At 39.1% G+C, this 20,761-nt stretch overlaps 2 protein-coding genes across 3 annotated transcripts in view; one reads left to right on the plus strand and one right to left on the minus strand.

The window, feature by feature from the left end:
* Positions 1-10,084, plus strand: part of LOC133530501 (zinc finger protein GLI4) — a 137,203-nt gene extending 127,119 nt beyond the window's left edge. For both annotated transcript variants that reach the window (XM_061868421.1, XM_061868420.1), the window contains 12 exons: positions 21-215; positions 979-1,143; positions 1,777-1,894; positions 2,341-2,516; positions 3,277-3,375; positions 3,585-3,744; positions 4,234-4,354; positions 5,000-5,116; positions 5,442-5,532; positions 6,007-6,174; positions 6,484-6,621; positions 7,029-10,084. In XM_061868421.1, the coding sequence (XP_061724405.1) occupies positions 21-215; positions 979-1,143; positions 1,777-1,894; positions 2,341-2,516; positions 3,277-3,375; positions 3,585-3,744; positions 4,234-4,354; positions 5,000-5,116; positions 5,442-5,532; positions 6,007-6,174; positions 6,484-6,621; positions 7,029-9,194 (3,714 nt within the window). In that variant the 3' untranslated portion in view covers positions 9,195-10,084. The remainder of the gene's footprint in view (positions 1-20; positions 216-978; positions 1,144-1,776; positions 1,895-2,340; positions 2,517-3,276; positions 3,376-3,584; positions 3,745-4,233; positions 4,355-4,999; positions 5,117-5,441; positions 5,533-6,006; positions 6,175-6,483; positions 6,622-7,028) is intronic.
* Positions 10,085-17,427: 7,343 nt separating this feature from the next.
* On the minus strand, positions 17,428-18,490 carry LOC133530722 (uncharacterized). Its single transcript, XM_061868752.1, has 2 exons — positions 17,693-18,490; positions 17,428-17,614 (listed from the first exon to the last, which is right to left on the minus strand). Exons 1-2 carry the CDS (start codon positions 18,392-18,394, stop codon positions 17,600-17,602), a joined length of 717 nt encoding a protein of 238 aa, XP_061724736.1. The 5' UTR covers positions 18,395-18,490; the 3' UTR covers positions 17,428-17,599.
* Between the last annotated feature and the right edge of the window lie 2,271 nt (positions 18,491-20,761).

Raw genomic sequence — 20,761 nt, forward strand, 5'->3', positions numbered from 1 at the left:
TAATCTATTTATCCTTCCAGGTGGACTGTAAACTAGAGTTCCCAACGCAAGACGACCTGGTAAAGCACATCAACACGGACCACATCCACGCGAGCAAGAAGGCGTTCGTGTGCCGCTGGGTCGGCTGCTCGAGGGATGAAAAGCCGTTTAAGGCGCAGTACATGCTGGTTGTGCATATGAGGAGGCATACTGGGGAAAAGCCGCATAAATGCACTGTAAGCCTTAGGATCTGACCAAGATAACTCTGCATGGCATTTCCAATGACAAAGTGTGGCCATGTCATAATTAATGACAAATTTCTATGAAAATATCGAAAATAAGAAGTCTATAATGACACTCTCATACTTTTATCTATTCATATTTGCAAAGTTAGCGTAGACAGGAAGACACTAATGTTTTATTCACCATCATTGTCATCTGGCCGGTGGAACATCCATTAACATAGGGGACGAGATGGTCGTACAATAACAGCATGTACTGACAGCGGGATATTATGATTATAGTCTGGCAAACATATTTTATCAGTAGAATAAAATAAGTGATTCGTGAACAAAGTTTTGTACGAGGCACTACAAATTATGTTCATCTTTCTTTTTGGGGTCATAATACTAGCATAAGAAAGGACTGATGAACGACTTTTGCCACACTATACCTAGTGTTATTTTTCATTAAAATAAATAAATAACCTAGTGTCCAACAGGCAATTGCAAGATTGCCTAAAAAATTTCTTCAAGCCATTACGCATGCTCTTTCACGTCATTTACTAATTCATTACCTTTTTGGACTAGTACTCTATTTAGCTTTGTATGTAATCAACTAATCAATCACCACATCTATCCTGTATAGTCATTACACGGGCTTAGTGTGAGTTGAGGATAAAATAAACATGTATTAAGTGACATTGTTTTTATTTCCATATCATACATTATACCAAGTTAGATGGCTCATTAATAATAAACTCTGTAAATACTTTTCCAGTTCGAAGGCTGCTGTAAAGCATACTCCCGTCTGGAGAACCTGAAGACCCACCTCAGAAGTCACACGGGTGAAAAACCCTACACCTGCGAATACCCGGGCTGCGCCAAGGCGTTCTCCAACGCGAGCGATAGGGCGAAGCATCAGAACCGGACGCATAGTAATGAGGTAAGATGTAAAGAAAAACTAATTTCGACACCTGAAATCAACCATACTTACTTGTTAGCCCCTTGTTCATAAGAACTAATATAATTACGGTAGTCCGACGATCCCTTCAGCTTTTTGATAGGCCAGGTATTATCACTTCGCCATTAGTGACCACCTCATCAGGTACGTGCTCATGCTCAGGTACTTCAGGTTCAGGTACTTCTATGTTCTCGTCTACAGCGTCACGAAACTCATTCTCAGGCGCTTCCGATACGTCTGGAAAACTCGTGAATCCATTTGGTAAACAGGACTGACCATCAGAGTCCGTACTCGGGTTAATGATGACTTCTGACGACTTATCGAAGTTTTCTTTTTGAAGAAACACAAATACCTAATTAGGTTCATGTAGATTCCAATGTTTTCGTTCTAAACAAGTTCGGTTACGTTCGGCTCCAACTCTTTTGAGCACGTTATTTAGGGCTACTTGTCAAAACCACAAGTGACCGGCTGATCAACGAGAATTAGCAGTGAATTATAAATTTTCTCGTACAATAAAATGTAACTAAAACGTTTTAACAGTGACAGGCGGTTTGGTGCAACCGACCCTTAGTCTAAAAAAGATCTATATACTAAATTTTACATATTTATTTTCAGAAACCCTATGTATGTAAGGCACCTGGCTGCACAAAGCGGTATACAGACCCATCGTCTCTCAGAAAACATGTAAAGACTGTTCACGGTGCAGAGTTCTATGCTAGCAAGAAACACAAAGGTAATACACAATATTCGACAATTATACGTTGCGTAGAAAATGTCATAAATTCTTCGTTTATTGGTTTCTCTTCTGTTAGATGTCCACATCATGGCTGTCTTTATTTTGCTAATTAAGAGATAAGCACTGAACCAGGTAGAATAAATAATTCATAAAAGGAATTTTAAGAAGTTTTTTAGAAGTTTTTTTTAACACTATCCATATCTGTTTAAATAGTATCTCGCAATTTTAATAGAATGATACGATAGAATGTACACAATTTACCATTCAAAATCTAAGCATACAGTTAGCGATAGCAAAGATTCATTGATTGAATAAGATGCCAAAGAAACAATAGTGTTAGCTTTTGACAACCAGAGTACAGTGACATCTGCATCATCTGTTTAATTTGAAGCACCAATTCGTTAGAGCACAATTCAATATAAGAAAACTTTCTCAATTTCCAGGTTGCAGTCGTGGCGACGACTCCGCCGAGTCTGGTGGTGGAGGAGCAGGCTCTTCTCCTCGCTCCGAAGAGGGCGGAGTCCCTATCGGAGTCCGCGGACATACGTCCTCGGCGTCCGTCAAAAGCGAGAGCCCCGCGTCACCACTCCCGCATGGACTGCATACGCCAGCGCATCAGGTATGTCAAGACTCTCCATTCCCAGTTTACAATCGCGGTGACGAGTCCGATGGCACAAAGCGGGTTCTTTTCCGCTCTCCTAGGAGGGTGAGTTCCCATCGGAGTCCGTGAGCACACGTTGTCTGCTTCCGTCAAGAGCGAAGGCCCGCGTCGCTATTTCCGCTCGGGCTACATACTCCGGCCCATGAGGTATGTCAAGACTTTCCATTCCCAGTTCACAGTTGCGGGGACGAGTCCGCCAAGTCAAGGCGGATTCTTTCCCGCGCTCCAGCAGTATCCGGTGAGGACGCGCGGGTGGGTTCTCATCGGATACTGCAGACATACGTCGTCAGCCTCCGCCAAGAGCGGGACCACCATGTCGCAACTACCGCACGAGCTGCATTCTCCGGCACAGGAGTAGTCAAAAAATTACTTAACTGCTTAAGTGTCAAACTATTCCATAAATGGCCTCCATCATAAGGTTTCGCTTGATTTTTAAATCTACTCGTCCCCATCAATTAGCTCACTATTAGGACAAATCATACCTTGCACGCATTACAACTGAGTGACCTGACCAAAATGGCGAGACAAAGTAGTTACAGTAGGAGGAAGTAGAAGTAGAATGTAGTTACAGTAGAAGGAAGTAGAAGTAGAATGTAGAAGAAAAAGGGTTTTAAAAATATAAGAAGACAGATTACTCAATTACCAGGGAATAGTTGTAAATCGTGCTTCTATTTTTGTCGAGCAAGATGTTATAATGAACATCTACTGTTTTTTACAGTTATCAGCTCAATGTGGCGGAGACCTGGACTTCGGCGGTTCTGGCTTGGGTGGCTTCAGTGACGAAAATGGCGCGCCTTACTTCAGGCTCGACGGAGAGGTAAATATTCAAAGTGAAGACTTAAATCTTTTGATTAGATTCTACTTATTCTTTCGTAATTTTAATTGTATGCGTCGCCATTTCTTCATTTATTACTGAGGATCTTTAACGATAATTTTAGACAGTCAATCAGTTTAGACTGTTGCTGTTATTTCCCACTCATATTAAAAATATAATATATTAAGTACATGATGTGATTTATTTGACAGGTGGAACAAGAGGTGGTGGGTGAAGTGGGGCAGCTTCCTCTAATGCTGCGCGCCATGGTGGCCATCGGCGAGCCGCGGCACCACCACATGCCGCGCTTGCAGAACAAGATGGCGGTCAACCGCCTCATGCCGCCTGGGCATGGCGTCGACTTAGGAGGAGGTAAGAAAATTAAATTACATTCTTTGCTTTGCCAGTGCTATATCATTCAATTGTTAGAGCAAGCTAGGATCACGGCTCCATGTTCTAAGCGATTGAAGCCTAGACGATGTTTTATGAGTTAGGGTGGGACAAAATGATCTGAGTCTTCCAAATATCAGTTCTATTGTGCAGTAAGAATTCTGGTTAATAATGCTGAATAAAATGTAAATATAAAGAAGGCCCCTTTGGGCCTAATCCAGCTGTACCTCACCTTCATACCTATTTTTACCTCACCAGTATACCTATTTTTGGTGACGTTAAACGTTGAAATCTACTCTTGAAAACTTAATCAGCTCCAACAACCTTAACCCTTTTCCTGACTGACAGTTTAGAAATAAAATCAAAAACACGTTTGAATTACCAATCATCTTTGCCTTGATAAGAGTTAAGTCGATCTAGGAAATTAATCGACATCTGAGCTTTTTATTAATGAACGGATTTCAATTCTAGCTGCCGCACCGGGTCGCACGGACCTCGGAAATACGAACGTGGGGGCAGAGATTAAGACGGGGATGCCGAATACGAGGCGGGACTCTGGCATATCGTCTGGCAGTAGCCTTTATAGTGCAAGGTTTGTATTTACTGCTATCACCATACGTTTCTTAGCTACAACCGTCACTTTCATAGTATCTATAATATATTTCTCGTATGTATAGTGGAACAAACTGATTTATGTTATGACTTACGAGTATGACCCACCATACTACAACCCCAACTTATTGGCAGAATGGGTCATAATAATTTGACTTTTGAAATCAATGTAATGCCAATATGTAGTAATGTGAAAAAGCTTCCGTTCAATATTAGGTCAGTATATTATTTCATAACTAGCCTTCGCTCGTCTCTTTGTCCGCGCAGAAGTCGTTAAAATCCATCAACTCCACTTTCACCCCCTTAGAATTTCAGAGAATAATTTCCAAGTAGTTTTTACAACATTTGAAGAATTTTCCACAGTTTAAGGGACTCCCATTACCGGTTTACGCTGTAAGATGTCTTACTTTTACAACATTTGAAAAGTTTCTAAAAATTTAAGGGTATAGAACATCACTGGTTTATGCTGTACGATCTCTGTAACTCCATTTTTAGGATTCCGTATTTTCTTTGTGTCCTTTTCCGTATAAACCTACATCACTAATGATTATGTATTTTATTGCCCATATATTAAAGCTGTAGATACATGAAAAAACATGAATGAAAATAGTTGTAATACTTGCAGGTCGTCGGATATCTCCCGCAAGAGCAGCCAGGCGTCCGTGGCGGGCGCGGCGCCGGCGCCCGCGCGCCCCGCGCCGCCCGCCGGCTACGAGCAGCTGTCCCCGGACAGCAGCCGCAGGTAACATTTCATTTTTATATTTTTAATCAGGAACCTTCTATTTTATTCTGGAAAGCCAGCAAATTTGAAAAATATAAGCGCGAAGAATCAATCTCCCATACAATCTTTAAATTTCGCATCCTTTTCTATTTCTACTGACAAAGTGTACCCACTTTGTGCCAGAGTATAAAATGGACTTACCGACTAGGCGATTCCGTTCACCATATATACTGTTTCACCTAAAAATTAATTATTCGTTTTATCAGTCTCATGGTTTGTTATAGGATGCTATAGGTAGTATTTGGAAATGTGATCAACGCCTTTAGGATATTTAATGTTTTTACAGATCTAGTCAAGTTTCATGCGTGGGATACGCACCAGCGCCTTCCTCTGCGCTCGCCGCCGTCCAAGCCGTCCGGACGTCCCAGGGCAATCAGGTGAGAACTTAATACTCGAGTTACAGGTCTCATGTTATAAAGATTAGGTGTAAAAGTAAGGAATATTGTGGTCATAACGTGCGTTACGAGGTTACCTTTAACTCCTCACTACTTTCAACGAAAGATTCAGGGGAATACACCACTCGAAAATAGACACAACTCAAAGTTCAAAAATTTTTGAGCATACATAGTTTATGGTGAAAATTTGAATGTGATAATTATCACGCCTATATGTGTCTATTCCGTATCTGGTTAGCAATTTTAATAACACAAAAAACAGAAACCAAATTCAATTATTGACTTGGTACTATCATAACCCATTATTATGATAATTATTTCAAATTTTGGTCTATGTACGTATGTATGTATGTCACTTTATTGCACATAACATAAAATAGACAAAACGAAACAAAAAAAAATGGTGATTTAAGTTCCAAAAACTGATTGTGGTTCTAAAAGTGTTATTTGTTTCAGGCGGTCTTGCTCCGCGGGGTAACGTGTTCGGAGGTGCGTGCTGAGGAGCTGGCGCTGGAGCTCGACCCCAACGTCCAGGTCAAGGAGGAAGCGAGGAGACTCTCGGAGCAGTCCAACCTAAGTGACCAGACGCACTACCAGCCATACCCCTGTGGGACTGATGACGTGGTGAGTAATAGGTCATCTTACTCCACGGGATGACGTGTTCGGAGGTGAGGCTGGAGCTAAACCACAACGTCCAGGTCAAGGAGGAAGCCAGGAGACTCTCGGAGTAGTCCAATCTGAGTGATTCGACGCAGAACTACCAGCCCTACCCTGCGGGATTGATGACGTGGTATTTTTTTTAAAGTGAGTGTTTTTGAATAGGTACAGTCAGTTGCTGAAGTGGCTAAGCGGGTCAGGTAATATCCAAAATGACCTACACAAGCTATTATTATCTTAAAAGCGAAGTTATATTCATATAATTTCTCTTTCCAGGGTGACGCTCCTTTCCCATTCAAGACGGAAGACGAGCATGAGCCGGTGTACAAGGAGTCGCGCTCCAACTCCACCAGCACAGTGGTCGTCACCACGGCGCAGGTGCACCACCCCAACCAGGAAGTCAACCTCGAACAGGTAAATAAATACAACTACAAGCTTGTATAGTGTCTCACTGTTGGGTACAATTCTCCCTCCTCGATATTTTTCCGTCCTAGATGTAGGCAATTTACAGCTAGTCTTCACCGCTTTGGCCTGCTAGCGCATCTAGCGATATTCACTCCGCGATTAGTTTGATCGGAGTGTAGGTAAGATATATGCAGCATTTATGACCGGCCCAGTCCCACTATGAGCTTATAAGTCTGACTGTTATATATGTTCCTTCGCCATAAATATACTGTATCTTCAATGGGGGTCAGGTACCTCATCCTTATACTAAAATAGTAATAGACCTCTTCCTTAGAGAGAGAGAGATAGGTTCAAATAGAGGTTGAATGTATCAGTTTGTTTTGTTCTGATGTTTAAATGATCTGTTTTGTTTGTAGGTCGCAGAAGGAGAAATGGTGGAGAACAAGCTGGTGATACCAGACGAAATGATGCAATATCTTAACCAATCAATATTGGGAACCGACTCGGTAGCACCAGCCAAGAACGACTCCACCACTCCTCCAGACCCCGAGGCCGACAAAGACCAAGACAGTGCAACCAAAGACAATGCCACTCGCGACCAGAACGCTAACAATTCTAGTGACAAAATCAGTGACGTAGCGACCAGTGACGATTCTCTACTCAAAAATCTAGGTGCCATAGGTAGTGATCTCAATATAAGTGATATTCCAGTCGATTTAAGGTCGTTAGACGTTAGCATGTCGGGCAACAGCGGCTCTTTACTAGCCACTAAGTCGCCTGACGACAAGAATCCGTTACAGGAACAGGTTATACACGAAGTCCCCACCGAACAGTGCGAGGACTATAAAAAACCACCGACGAGTAATGTTTCTACAAATCCTTTGCAGTCTTTGCAAACTATGGCCGCAAATCAACCAGAGCCTAATAGGATGAGAGCGAATCTTCTACCTCAGAAACAAAACACGACCATGAGTCCAAAAACCATGGTAATTACTCCGCAGACGGTTATGAGTCCACAGACTTTGCCTCATAGTATGCTGAGTCCACAGAGCCTACCTCATAGCGCTATGAGTCCACAGAGCGTGATGAGCCCTCACAGCATACCCCATAACGTCATGAGTCCACCCAGTGTTTACAACGTTATGAGCCCTCAGAGCGTTATGAGCGTCATGTCCCCACAGCACAATGCTATGAGCCCACAGAGTATGCAGAGTTTGATGAGCCCTCAAATGCCAAACCAGATCATGATGAGTCCGCGACACAATAACATCGGCAGTCCTATGTCTCAAAACATGGCCAGTCCAGCCGTCAACATGGCGAGCCCTTTGAACCAAAATATGCCGAGCCCCATGAGCCATGGCATGCCCAGTCCGCTGCATCCCAGTCTACAAAGCCCTATGGCTCAAAACGTGACGAGTCCCATGATGCAAAACATGCCCAACATGCCGATAAATCCACCCCAAAATACCAACCAAAACATGATGATTAACATGAACATGAATCAGCCGCATATGCAAGGTATGCCACCAAACTACCCACAAAATCGTCAAAATTGTAATCCTAAAGCCGTAAGCAAAAACTATAGCAACGTACAAAATCAATATCCAAATCAAAACTACAATCAAGCACCCGGCTATCCCATCCAAAACCAGCAGAATGGTAATAATATGCGTCAGCAAAACATGCAGCAATATCAAATGCAACAATTTAACCAGAATCAGATTCCTGGCATGCAACAAATGAACCAAAATCAGCCCAATATGATGTACAATAACCAAATGATGCCGCCCAATTATCAACCACCGATGAACTACCCTAACCAGCAGAACCAAATGCATCAAATGCAAATGTCAAGGTCTTCAGTGATGAGCGTGGACAACAGCGGCAATATGGCGCGAGGGACTTTAAACAGCTACTGCGAGCAACAGAACCAGTGCCCGCCTATGCAAAACAATCAATACAACCAGAACATGCAATATCCTCAACCTCCTCCTTACAATGCTGTGATCAATGCTGCCAATGTAATGGGACCGCCCCCGCCTAAAAACAATCATCAATACAATCAAGCCATGATGAATAACAACCAATATTACAATCACCAGAGACCTTACATCCAGTGGGACTATCCCGGTAATCAGTTCAATAAACACAACATGCAAAAATCTGCTCAAAACTCTGTGAACATGTCTACTGGAAGTCAGAAGCCACCGGCTAATGGTGTAAGACCACAGATCAATTGCAATCAGATGGTCAAGACTGGAGAACAACAGACTGATTGCAGCATGAATAGTTTAAGAAGTCAGAATAATCAAGTCAGCGATGTTCAAGTCTGGGACATATCGCAGTCGCAGATTGAAGCTACGAATGCGAGGAAAAAGAACCAGAACGCTAGCACGATGCGGCAAGAAACCTATCAGAGGACGCTAGAGTATGTTGAGAACTGCGAGAACTGGAAGAGCTCCGAAATGGTCTCCAGCAGCACCCATCCTCTGCAAGGCGGCGACAACATGGTTGTGAACGATCTCCAAACATCCTTGTCTTCGTTTTATGAAGAAAACCAGTACCTCCAGATGATTCAATAGTTGTAATTTTTATTGATTTTAGTGCTATATGTGTTCACGTTAAAGTCGAATTTAGATCTGATGGTGCACCTAAAACTATGGTTGTTAAACGAACTTATGCAATGTAGACTGATTAATTATAAATTTCTAAATTTAGGCTCAAATGTTTCAAATACATTAGCGTAAAGTTATTTGACAAAAGACAACCACATAAAATATTGTACATAATGTAAACTTTGTTAAAGTAGTATGTCTTCCATCTTAAGTAAGTACAATATTGTATGAGAATTGATGCGATATTTTTATAGTAGATTTAAGTTACTTTAGGATGTACATAGATTGTACATAGGCTTAAAGACTTGCTACAAGGGAAATTCTATCAACAGTGTGCCTTAAATTTCTACGTGTTTTTAACTAATTATGTAGCAATATTAAAATATTTCTATAATGGTTTATAAAGACTCTTGCAGTCAATAAATTAGGTGCAACTAAATTGTCTTTACATGCAAGTGGCCTTTGAGATTATTAGACAATAATAGAATCAAATAAATGGAACAAAATCTGTACAAAACTTTTTCTAGAATTTTTACCGTTTGTTGAAATTTTAGTGTAATACTACTTAAGTTTAAGTAAATGTACTTTTTTAATGTTAGTTTGTAAAATAATTAAAGCAATATTGTGCTTCGAGACATCGAATCTCCTAGATTTTAGAGTTTATTATGAGATTACTAGATTTAGATTATTGTAAGTTTGTTAATTTTTATTATTTAATGCAGACAAAATGACCGCACAAATGATTGTAATAGATAAACCGTATTTCGTAATAACTTATTGTTTTTCTGTTCTCGCGACCGCGAACATCTGTGAACAATATTTTTATGAAACTATTAAATAAAACATCCTATCATGAAGCTTACTGTCTTTATTTTTAACCTAGTTTCTCGCTCCCATGTTATTAGATATTTCGATACCTACACTATCTAGGCAAGCTTCAACATGCACCTTTTCTTTAATACCACGACGGTGGCAAACAAGAATACGGCCCGTCTAATGGTAAGCAGTCACTGTATCCTATGGAGGCCTGCAACTCCAGAGGTGTAACATTCACGTTGCCGTCCTTTAAAAATCTGTACACTCCTTTTTTGAACCGCATACTGTAGACCCTCGGGAAAACCTCGGTAGGTAGCTCATTCCACAACCGCAACTTCCGCGGGAGGAAGTTCCTCTTCGTCCCGCGGCAGCTCCGGGGTTCTTCTAAAGGCATTTACAAAATACTAAAAGTCGGGAGCAAAAACTAGCAATATGTATACATTTATTAATTACAAATGTGCTAGTTCAGCCCTTTCGAATGAGATACAACACGGCATAGTAACTCACTTTTAATTCATGACTTTATAACCTCTAGAGTTCTACATACAGGGTGCCATGCTCAATTTCTTGTGACGTCATATCGGGTTTCAAATTATAATGATTAGGTAGTTTAGAAGTTATAAGGGAACAGATGAATATAATCGGTCAAAATCATAACACCCTCCTCCACTCCTTTTGCTTTACTGTAGTCGGGTAAAAAGTAGTGTGACAATGCTACTTGAGATTGTGTATTTCGACAACTTGTCATATATCGGCGGATGACGGCCGATCGTAAGATCAGGCAGATCATAATATTCCTGTGTAATATTTTGATGGTAGTCACATTAAACCAATAGATATTAGGTAGGATAGGTTCGTTAGGTTGCTTCAGATGCCCGAAGGGCAAACCGTCCAGAAATTGGCTCAGGGAACGAGAAAAAGACTTTTACGTTTCACGATAGGCCTAGGAATTTCACGATCTGCCTGATCTTACAATCGGCCGTCGACACATAGATTATACTGTTCGTTTAGTTACCATCAGGCGGACGGAAGACGATCATGATGTAAACATTGCTACTTTACAAATTAGTAGGTGGCAAAATGAAAAATATACTGTACCTTTCACATTAATCTATCCAGCCGCATTTCATCGTTTTGATAAATTCGACGACATCGTACATGTAATAATTGTTCCAAAACTAAGATGGCGGGTAAAAATAGCGGCATACCGTCGCTGGGTCACGAGGATCATCGAAATAGACGTATTATTTCGGACAGCGTTGCCAGCGGCGTCGATAAAATGCCTATAGCGCGGTAAACAAGTTCAGCGTATTTCATGGATGAAATCAGAGAATAAAGTTCCTTAAACTGCCCACTATTATTTTCTTCCTATCGAGAACGATCCTTCTCTATATGGCACGATCGAGTGTTGAAAATGCAACTTTTGACCACCATACACATACGCAAGGATGATTGGTCAATCTGAATCTGAATTTATCAAGGAGGATCAGGAACTTGGCAAGTTGAAACGTACATTCCGTCCGATCCGTGTCATTCTGCGTTAAGTATGGCGTCAATTATGTCAGTATGTGTATGCAGTTCAATGTAAAGTCGGTGAAAACCATAGTGTTATTAGTCCAAGGTGAAAACCTAGCGTCATCCTTGGACTAATAATACTACGGACGTAGTTCTGGTAATACACAACTAGAATTCCATCATCCACCAATAACGATACGAAAAAGTGCCAAAAATATGTACACACTACCTTAACACATGGGCAATAAAGTCGTTTAGGTATACATATTTTTGTCACTTTTTTCGTATCAATATTTTCAGACCTGACCGTACTTACGCGCGACACACACACATTGACAGCTATCATTCACCAATCTGCCGTCAGTCGGATCGAGACGTCATTGGAGTGAATTGTTGGAAGAAAAAAAAAATGCAGGCATGCGTGGTTAAATGTTGTAAAAATTATTCTGATCGGAAGGAAAAAGAGACGGAATTAGTGTTCATAGGTAAGTTAATAGTTTATTACGTTATCGTGCGTAAAATCACGATATTTTATGTAAAACAGGAGTTCAATAGGGTAATTTCCCGAAAATTAGGGTAACTGATGCCCTTTTTATTAAATCATTATGTATATAGAGACTAATTAGGTAAATGGCTAAATTATTGTTCGTGCATTTCAAAAAACGTGAATATGGTAATTTCCCGCGAATAAGTAGATTAAAGATGCTTTAATGACTAATGTTTCCTATATTGACTATGTTTGCATTTATACTTATAAACTTAATCTTATTGTGAATTGGTGTAACAAAACATGCTTATGCGTGCATGGTGGTCGAAACAAAAAATGTTTATACGTAGTATCACAAAAATAATTTGCTATTGTATGTATTAGTAACGGTTGATGAACGGTTGACTAATCACTATTAAATAATAAATAAATAAATAAATATTATAGGACATTATTACACAAATTGACTAAGTCCCACAGTAAGCTCAATAAGGCTTGTGTTGAGGGTACTTAGACAACGATATATAATTATAATATATAAATATTTATATTAGTAACGGTTGATGAACGGTTGACCAATCACTATTATTAGTACAATGTAGTCCAGTGGTACCTTTCTCTCCTTTTAGAGGGAGGAGTATTACCAAAAGAAACTAACCTATTTCCACCCAAGAAGGTTGTATGTGCTGATGTGGTTTTTATGTATGTTTACTGTAGGGATAACTTGTGTATTGTCAGCATTCCGCGCGCCTACGGAAACTCCAACCCATGGCTCGCTCCTTAGTTGTCCCGGTCGTGAAAGTAGCAATATACGTTCCTACTAAGTACCTCTGCTTACTGATTTCATCATTAGGTATTACATCATTTTCGAACATTGTTTATCACTTTTCAAGTTAAATAGGTACATCAATTTAAAAATAAACCCGACCCAAATATGATTTCATTCCGATGCGAATGCGCGAATAAGCATTTTCCGTGCCTATGTCAAAAATCTAAAATACTATATGTACTGTAAAACGCTGTATAATACACGTGCGAATAGGTGATTCGCAACTCGTGACGATTTAAAACACTCCCTTTAGTCATGTTTTAATTTATCACCCTCGTTGCGAATTTCCTACTTTTCGCAGTTAACTATTAAATAATGTTTGCACAAAGTAATTATGCAACATTACGCATTATTTAGACATATAAAATCAGGTGCATATTTATAATCGAACATAAAACAGTGCTGTTTTTTTATTGAAAAATAATTATTTCACCATCGGGGAGATTTTGTGTTACATGATTCGTGTCATTCAGGACGACGCGGGCCTTAACTCGTATTGCCATGTTATTAAAGGTTAGATTTGACAAATCTGCGCATCATCGTGGATGACACCAACTGTATGTAGTTGAAGAACAAAGGTATTTTATAGATAAACCTACAAAGTGAAAAAGTAATTTTAGAATTCGTCGGGGATAGTGCAATACCGCGTAACTAACAAATGCAGTAAGGTCCAATTACCTTGTACATTGTTTGAATTTCACCATCGGAGAGATTTTGTGTTACATGATTGGTGTCATTCAGGACGACGCGGGCCTTAACTCGTATTGTTATGTAATTAAAGGTTAGTTTTGACAAATCTGCGCGTCATCGTGGATGACACGAACTATATGTAGTTGAAGAACAAAGGAATTTTATAGGTGTTGGATAAAAATCGTCCTTTATTAATTATTATTTAACAGACGAATATAAACCTACAAAGTGAAAAAGTAATTTTAGAATTCGTCGGGGATAGTGCAATACCGCGTAACTAACAAATGCAGTAAGGTCCAATTACCTTGTACATTGTTTGAATTTCGAACTCTTACGACTTTGTTAGTTGCGCGGTATTGCACTATCCCCGACGAATTGGTAATTATTTCTGATTTCCCTATACTGTTTTACTCATTGGAATGCCGTACCTCTAGAAAAACAGGAAACATTACTCTTATATAAACACACGCCCTTCGGCGTGGTTTCTTGAAATATTATAGTTTTGGGAGTAACTCAATCGGAGCACCTGTACTACCAATTTACCTGTTTAAATTCCAATGTACGAAGACATAAAGTCTATTTTCGCTTGACCGGTAATGAAGTTCGTCGAGTTTTATATTTAGCTTAACGATAATACTCGCCAATTAATAGCGAACAACAAACAAAGTGAGCGAACGCAGAATATGAAAAACATCCAAATTTCTGAAATAGACACGTTACATGAGTGGGATTAAATACTAATTACTACGATAATAGACGTGACTCCTTGACTAGGTTAGCTGGTTTTGTGTGGACGATCCCGTGGGCGCCACAGAAAAATAAATTGATTAGCAGTTTTCTGAAGATCTATGAGGAAAATAGTCTACGTCGCTAAGGAACGTACTACTCAAAATGCTGATTTCTAGTTTATTGATCATGGCTTAGGAATTCGCAGTAAGTTCCGAATTCAGCCGAAGTTCACTTTTCCATACAAACAAACGGAGTTTCCTTCGCATTAACGCATTCACTGCCAGGGGGCGTGGCCTAGGAACAAACTTGTATGACGGTGAACGCATATATGCGTCGGTGGCAGTGAATGCGTTAAAACTACGTGTTGTATTGTAATGAAACATACAATGAAATGAGATACTTTGAGACTATAGGGAATACTTATTCATTCGTTCTTTGTTCTGTTTAACTCATACCTTCCATCAGTCACCTTTACCTCATCTAAAGAAAATCTGTTATCATACACAGACAAGAGATTTATCAATGCCTCGAGCTAGTACAGTCAGCATCAAAAGTAGCGGATGAAACAACGCGCCAAAAGTATCTGATAAGTGATAAACCGGATAACTTTTCCAAATATAGATAAATTTCTAAAATTCGCGCTCAAAAGTATATATTTTACAGTCTTAATTGTTCTATATTAAAGACATCACTTTTTGTTAAGCTGTTACAGAATGGTATTAGATACTTATGAAACAATATTTGATCCGCTACTTTTGATGCTGACTGTACTTGCTAATTTTTTGCACGAAAAGATAGGTTCTTATCCTTGTTTACTCGTACAGACGCTATCGGATATATTGGAGCGGTCACAAATATCTAGAAGAACTGTTTAAACGCTTTATGTCATAAACACAAACATCACTCAAACGCCAAGCTCCCGGGCGCATGGGAGCTATGTATACCTTACTCGAAAGTGAGAAGGTTACTCGACAGAATCCGCCATAACACATATAGTTGTCCCTGGCGCTGTAGGCATGACTAGTTACGACGCCTTTAGGTGTTCTTGTGTTAGGTGAGCGGTGGTGGCCGAGTGGATATGACGTCTCCGATTTTCAATCCGGAGGTCGAGGGTTCAAATCCTGGCTCGTACCAATGAGATTTCAGGAACTTATGTACGAAATCTCATTTGATATTTACCACTAGCTTTTCGGTGAAGGAAAACATCGCGAGGAAACCTGCATACATATGCGAAGAAATTCAAAGGTGTATGTGGAGTCCCCAATCCGCATGTAGCTAGCGCGGGGACTATAGCTCGAGCCCTCTCGCACACGAGAGGAGGCCTGTGCCCAGCAGTGGGACGTATATAGGAGTAACTTTATTTGACGTTCATAAGCGCATTGTAATATGCCTACTTGAATAATAAATTATCTTTATCTTTAGGCTGAATTATTATTATTATATTATAGGTGTTCTTGGCGTTCAAAAGGTTAAAGTGCATGTTCATGTTCAGATATTTTTGAGCACTTTGGCCGCTACAGTGTATCTGATGGCGACTGTACCTACACAAAAACACATGTTACACTATCAATCCGTGTGTACATAAGACCGCCTGTTGTCTGCCTCCATCTTTAATCAATTGTTTTTCTGAGTATCTTTTACTCAGGTAAAGAGTACCTATATTTTATAATACGGGTTTTTTTTAAACTTTTATCCTTATATCGAAGAGAAAGCAAGCATAATTTTAAATCGTGATCTGTGATTCGATCGTCAATCAGTTTCAAGAATCAGTCTTGCACATCTCAGACATCAGCAGTCTATCTGATGACGAATCTGGGTATTTCTATTTTAATAGCGATATAATAATAGCTTGTATTATGAATTCGCGCTCGATTTCAGTTGTTCTTAGTCTATAGCCGATTAATTATGCACTTCCTGTCTGTTTCTATTACTCAAAGAAAGCTAACTGGTATAACTGTGAACTGCTATTATATGTTATTACTTGAGATAAGGAGTTTAAGTTTAAATTGGTTCGAGAAGACAAGTGCTGTGTGAGCGATCGAAATGAATCCCTTGCGCGGGATTTGAGCCAAGTATTGGTTACTGGCAGAATGACGTAAAGGCTAACATTACGTAACCGATATCTGCCGTTTTGTGTAATCGATTTTTCGTGTTGAGATTTATGCGAAGAGGACTTTGTGATAGTTAGTGAATTAACTTTGATGATTGAGGATCTTTTAAAAACTAGGGAACTAATCAAACTACATATATCATTACATATTTTTTATATGTATTTTAAATATTAGCACTAATATATACAGGTTGGGTAAATAAGAAGTATACATTTTTTTTACTTTATTCAATTCGAAAATTATTAAGTATTGTTTAAAAAAAATATTATTCATAGTAGGTAGGCAAATACATGCGGAACATAATGTCTGACATATGTCCACCTCTAACAGGAGGCAAATGTGAGCCCTAATTTTCAAGCATATTTTCTCACATTTTCGGCGTTATCTTAGTAAACTTGTGTCGGATGGTCGGTTTCAAGTGTTTACATTTCATAAGCTTGTTAGCATAGACACGTAATTTTAGATAGCCCCACAGAAATAAGTGAGGCTGCTGCAAAATTTGCTGCTAGAGATAGACATTTGGCAGAAATTATCTTCCGTACCTATTCTTCCGTATTTACTCTTTTATTTATTTATACTTATGTATGAAAAAAATATTTAATAATTTTTACTTTAAATTTAAAAACAAAGTATATACCTCTTATTTGCACACCCTGTGTATAAATTATACTGTAATAGATATACTGAAATAATAAAGTTGATGTATTTAGGGGCAAGGCCGTGCCCCCGCCATAGACGAGACAAAAGGCAGTGCCTATCTTTTCTCGGCACATTTCGTCGTATTTCTATGGAGGTCTTGGTAATGAAATCTATTTCAGTTTATATACCTCCTAGTGACAGGTCGGTACGGTTGTAACTTGAGAATATTAGTTACCTATATCAGATAAAATAATATTATAATATGGTGTCAGTTTCGTACATAATTATTTTACTTTATCTGAAAATATAGCTCAGTAGGTAGCTAATGATATGTTTCATGTGTCTGGCTATTCGACTTCATAATGTAGGAAATGAAAAACGGAGTGTTCAACCGATTTGACATATTTATATTCACGAGAATTGTCGCTTTGGTATATTTAGCTCACGCACGAACCACTTTTGTCGCTGATGGGACTTCTTTAGGAGGAATACAGGACAATTTCGCCGACGACAAAGGTGATTAGTGCATGCAAAGCCTCACAATTTATAAGCTTCATTACCACAGAAAGATCTGGAAAGAGAAACGTTATTACGTAGACATGGACACTATTAAACGATTTAGCAAATTCGGGAACTGTAGTCAACCCACCAAAACAATTATAGGCACGAGTATGGACACAAGGATCACAGCTGCTGAGACTATCTTATATTTGTGCTTTCGCGCCTTCACGGCACAGTATGCCTCGAATCTCTGATACTGATTCACGCCGTAATGAAGCCGGTGGTATTCTTGGAGTTGGCTCACAAATCCAGGGTTAGGATTGATGAAAAACCGCTTAGACTTCACATATTCGAAGGCCTGGTCGAAATTCATGTTGTACTTTTGCATCAGGTAGGCAATAACCAAGGTGGCCGATCGTGACACGCCGAAACGGCAATGGACGAGGACGTTCCCTCCACTTGCGAGACCTTCCTCGATGAAGGCGTTGGACATGGGGAAATAGGGCATGAGATTCGTCTGGCTGGTATCATATGCCTTGATAAAGAGGTTAGTAATGTTACAATCAGCAAAAGTTGACTTCGGGATGCGATGCGCTTCGATGGTGAGTACATGGGTGATATTAAGATGTCGGAGGACATTTCGATCAGTAGCAGCTTTGATATTACTCAGGTAAAGGCCAGGGATGATTTCGCTGTAGCAAACTTGGGTGCTGAGGTCGATCTTCTGAGTAACGTGAGTGGCTCGCTGGACCCAGTGTCTGAGCGCCTGGACTGGATTGGCTACGCCGAGGAACGCCACTACGAACGTGGTTCCTAACATAACCATCAACCAACGTCCGGGCGTGGTCATCTGATTTTTGTTTACTTCATAGTTTGAGTTACTTCACGAGGTTTATTTTACTATTTTTATTCATTATTAGCTTGTTGATATTAAGCTTCGTGTTTGTTTGACTTTTGAGGTTTGACATGAAAGACGTTAGCGACGCGTCAGAGGTTCACGGTGAAGATTTAATGGCGGCCAGTTATTTTTGTATTTCCCTGAGTTCGTTTGAATTTATTTGACGTTGATTACGTGAGGAGCTCTTCATGATAAAGTATGAGTCGGTGGTCGGGTAATATTATCATGGTTATATTTAATAATAGGTACATACTTACTGAAATACCTACCTAATTAGAGTTAGACTAAGTTAAGTCTGCAACGATTCTGATAGCACACGCATTGCGTTATTTATACGTGATAAATTCATAGAAGTTTCACGTTTAAAATAACATTTGCACTGCGTGTACTATCAAAATGTATTAAGTTTAGTAATAATTTTAGTAAGTTATAGTAATTATTTATTTTAAGATTATTATAATGTAATGTTTACCCAGGTATTGGCTGTTGTATTTGTAAATGTTGTTATGTATTTTTCATGTCACTATATGATGTTACTATATTTATAGCTCTTTTACAAGTAAATACATTTTGTTGTATTTACTTGTAAAAGAGCCCTTGAGGCCTACTTGCAGAATAAATTTTTGAATTTTGAATTTTGAAAATAGTTGCAGACTCGTCTTGGTCTGACTCTACTATACCTTAAGACGTTCCTTAGTAATCGTAAAAACAAATAAAGTAGGTAAAAATAGTTTTTTATTGCTTGTGCTCTGAATGTGGCTTATTGCTTACATATATATGAAGTGGGTTGAAAGAAATACGTTGCGACCCCGAGGCGCTTTTACTCTCCCGGTACATTTGCTTCATTTATTTTACGATAAGTTTTTTTTTTGTATAGGATTTAGACATTTTTTTTTCGTTTTTAAGTCTTTGTTTAGCCCGATGTTTGACTAGTAGAGAATGAGCATTATTTTTTGTATTTTGTGCAATAAAGTTAAAGAAATAAATATTTAACTCCCGATTCCATAAATTATTTTCCTTTTACCTACATTGTTAATTGAAAGTACCCTCAAGAAATACTTGAGCCAGCAAAAGCTAAGTTGGCAGCGATTATGATAGCCCAGAAGGTGCGAGTATTATTTTAAACGTCAAACTTCTATGAAATTATGACGTTTACTTAACACTTGCACCGTCTGTCTATCAAAATCACTGCCAATTTAGGTTGGTCTGACTCTATAAATATTTATATTTAGTCATGTTTTGTTACATATACATATACTCGTAAAATATGTACTTTGACTCGAACTACTTCGTTCGAGAGACATAATATCTCGTCAGAGAGGCACCCACCTTTCATCCCTTGGTTAACAACCAACTATAAACCAACTGATTGAATTTATTAATTATTAAAAGCCGTCTTCTTCGCCCCGCTGTCACCTGGACGGTTTTGCGAGTAGTGATGTGCGCATGCAGTCTTCAATAATGCGCCACATACTTATATTAAACGTATGTCAAATGCACAGCTGAGACGAATATACCAAGACTTCATATCTTAGTTAAAATACATTTACAAGCAACGTTAGGCTATAGGGCGTGGTGCCATATAAACGACCAAACACACAGAGCTATTTTTAACGTCAGTAATCAATTATTTTCTTTCTCGTTTTTAAGCCAGCTATTTATATTTTAAATTCACTTTATTTGTTTCCGGATTAAATGTAGGTACCCTACATTCTAAAGAACTGAATCGGTAGCACCTGACATACTGTACTGTATAGTCAGAAGTGACGCTAGTTAGATGTTTTACAGTATCTACAGTGACCGTAGTTTACAATTAGGTACTTTTAAAAGTTTAATTAATTATTAATAAATATTTTTTTTCTTTTTTTTTCTTGGATATTTATTTTTGTATTGTTTTAATGTCCCTTTATGTGTTGTCTGTCGTGGCATCACCGAATCGGTCCTACGGAAGACCAGGGGGCCAATTTTTGAATTTCGAGCGGTCGTATTCGTCACTCAAACATTTAAATGCCTTACGAAATCGAGAGCTCGAAATTCAAAAATCGGCCCCCAGCGCTGGTTTCATAGCTGCTTTCATTATGCTGAGTTGGGTCGGATGGAGCGCACTTAATGTCCAGTTTCTCTGCTTTTATTGTCTGTACATGTTCATATTTGTTTGTAATTGTCATAATTATCTTTTGTCTTTTATCTTGTGTTTATCTAATTAACAGTAAGACGTGATTTTACATGTTCATAGGTAAATGCATCAACGAGGACTTGAATCGCATTTCTGCTTAGTCCCGTTGTTTCGGCATTTCCGTGAATCCGTCCAAATGCCAG

Source organism: Cydia pomonella, chromosome 23, assembly GCF_033807575.1.
Source record: "Cydia pomonella isolate Wapato2018A chromosome 23, ilCydPomo1, whole genome shotgun sequence".
Classification (NCBI taxonomy): Eukaryota; Metazoa; Arthropoda; class Insecta; order Lepidoptera; family Tortricidae; genus Cydia; species Cydia pomonella.

Bases quoted from the DNA above. Each gene is read 5' to 3' on its own strand.
- LOC133530722 (XM_061868752.1), bottom strand. From the start codon at position 18,394: ATGACCACGCCCGGACGTTGGTTGATGGTTATGTTAGGAACCACGTTC.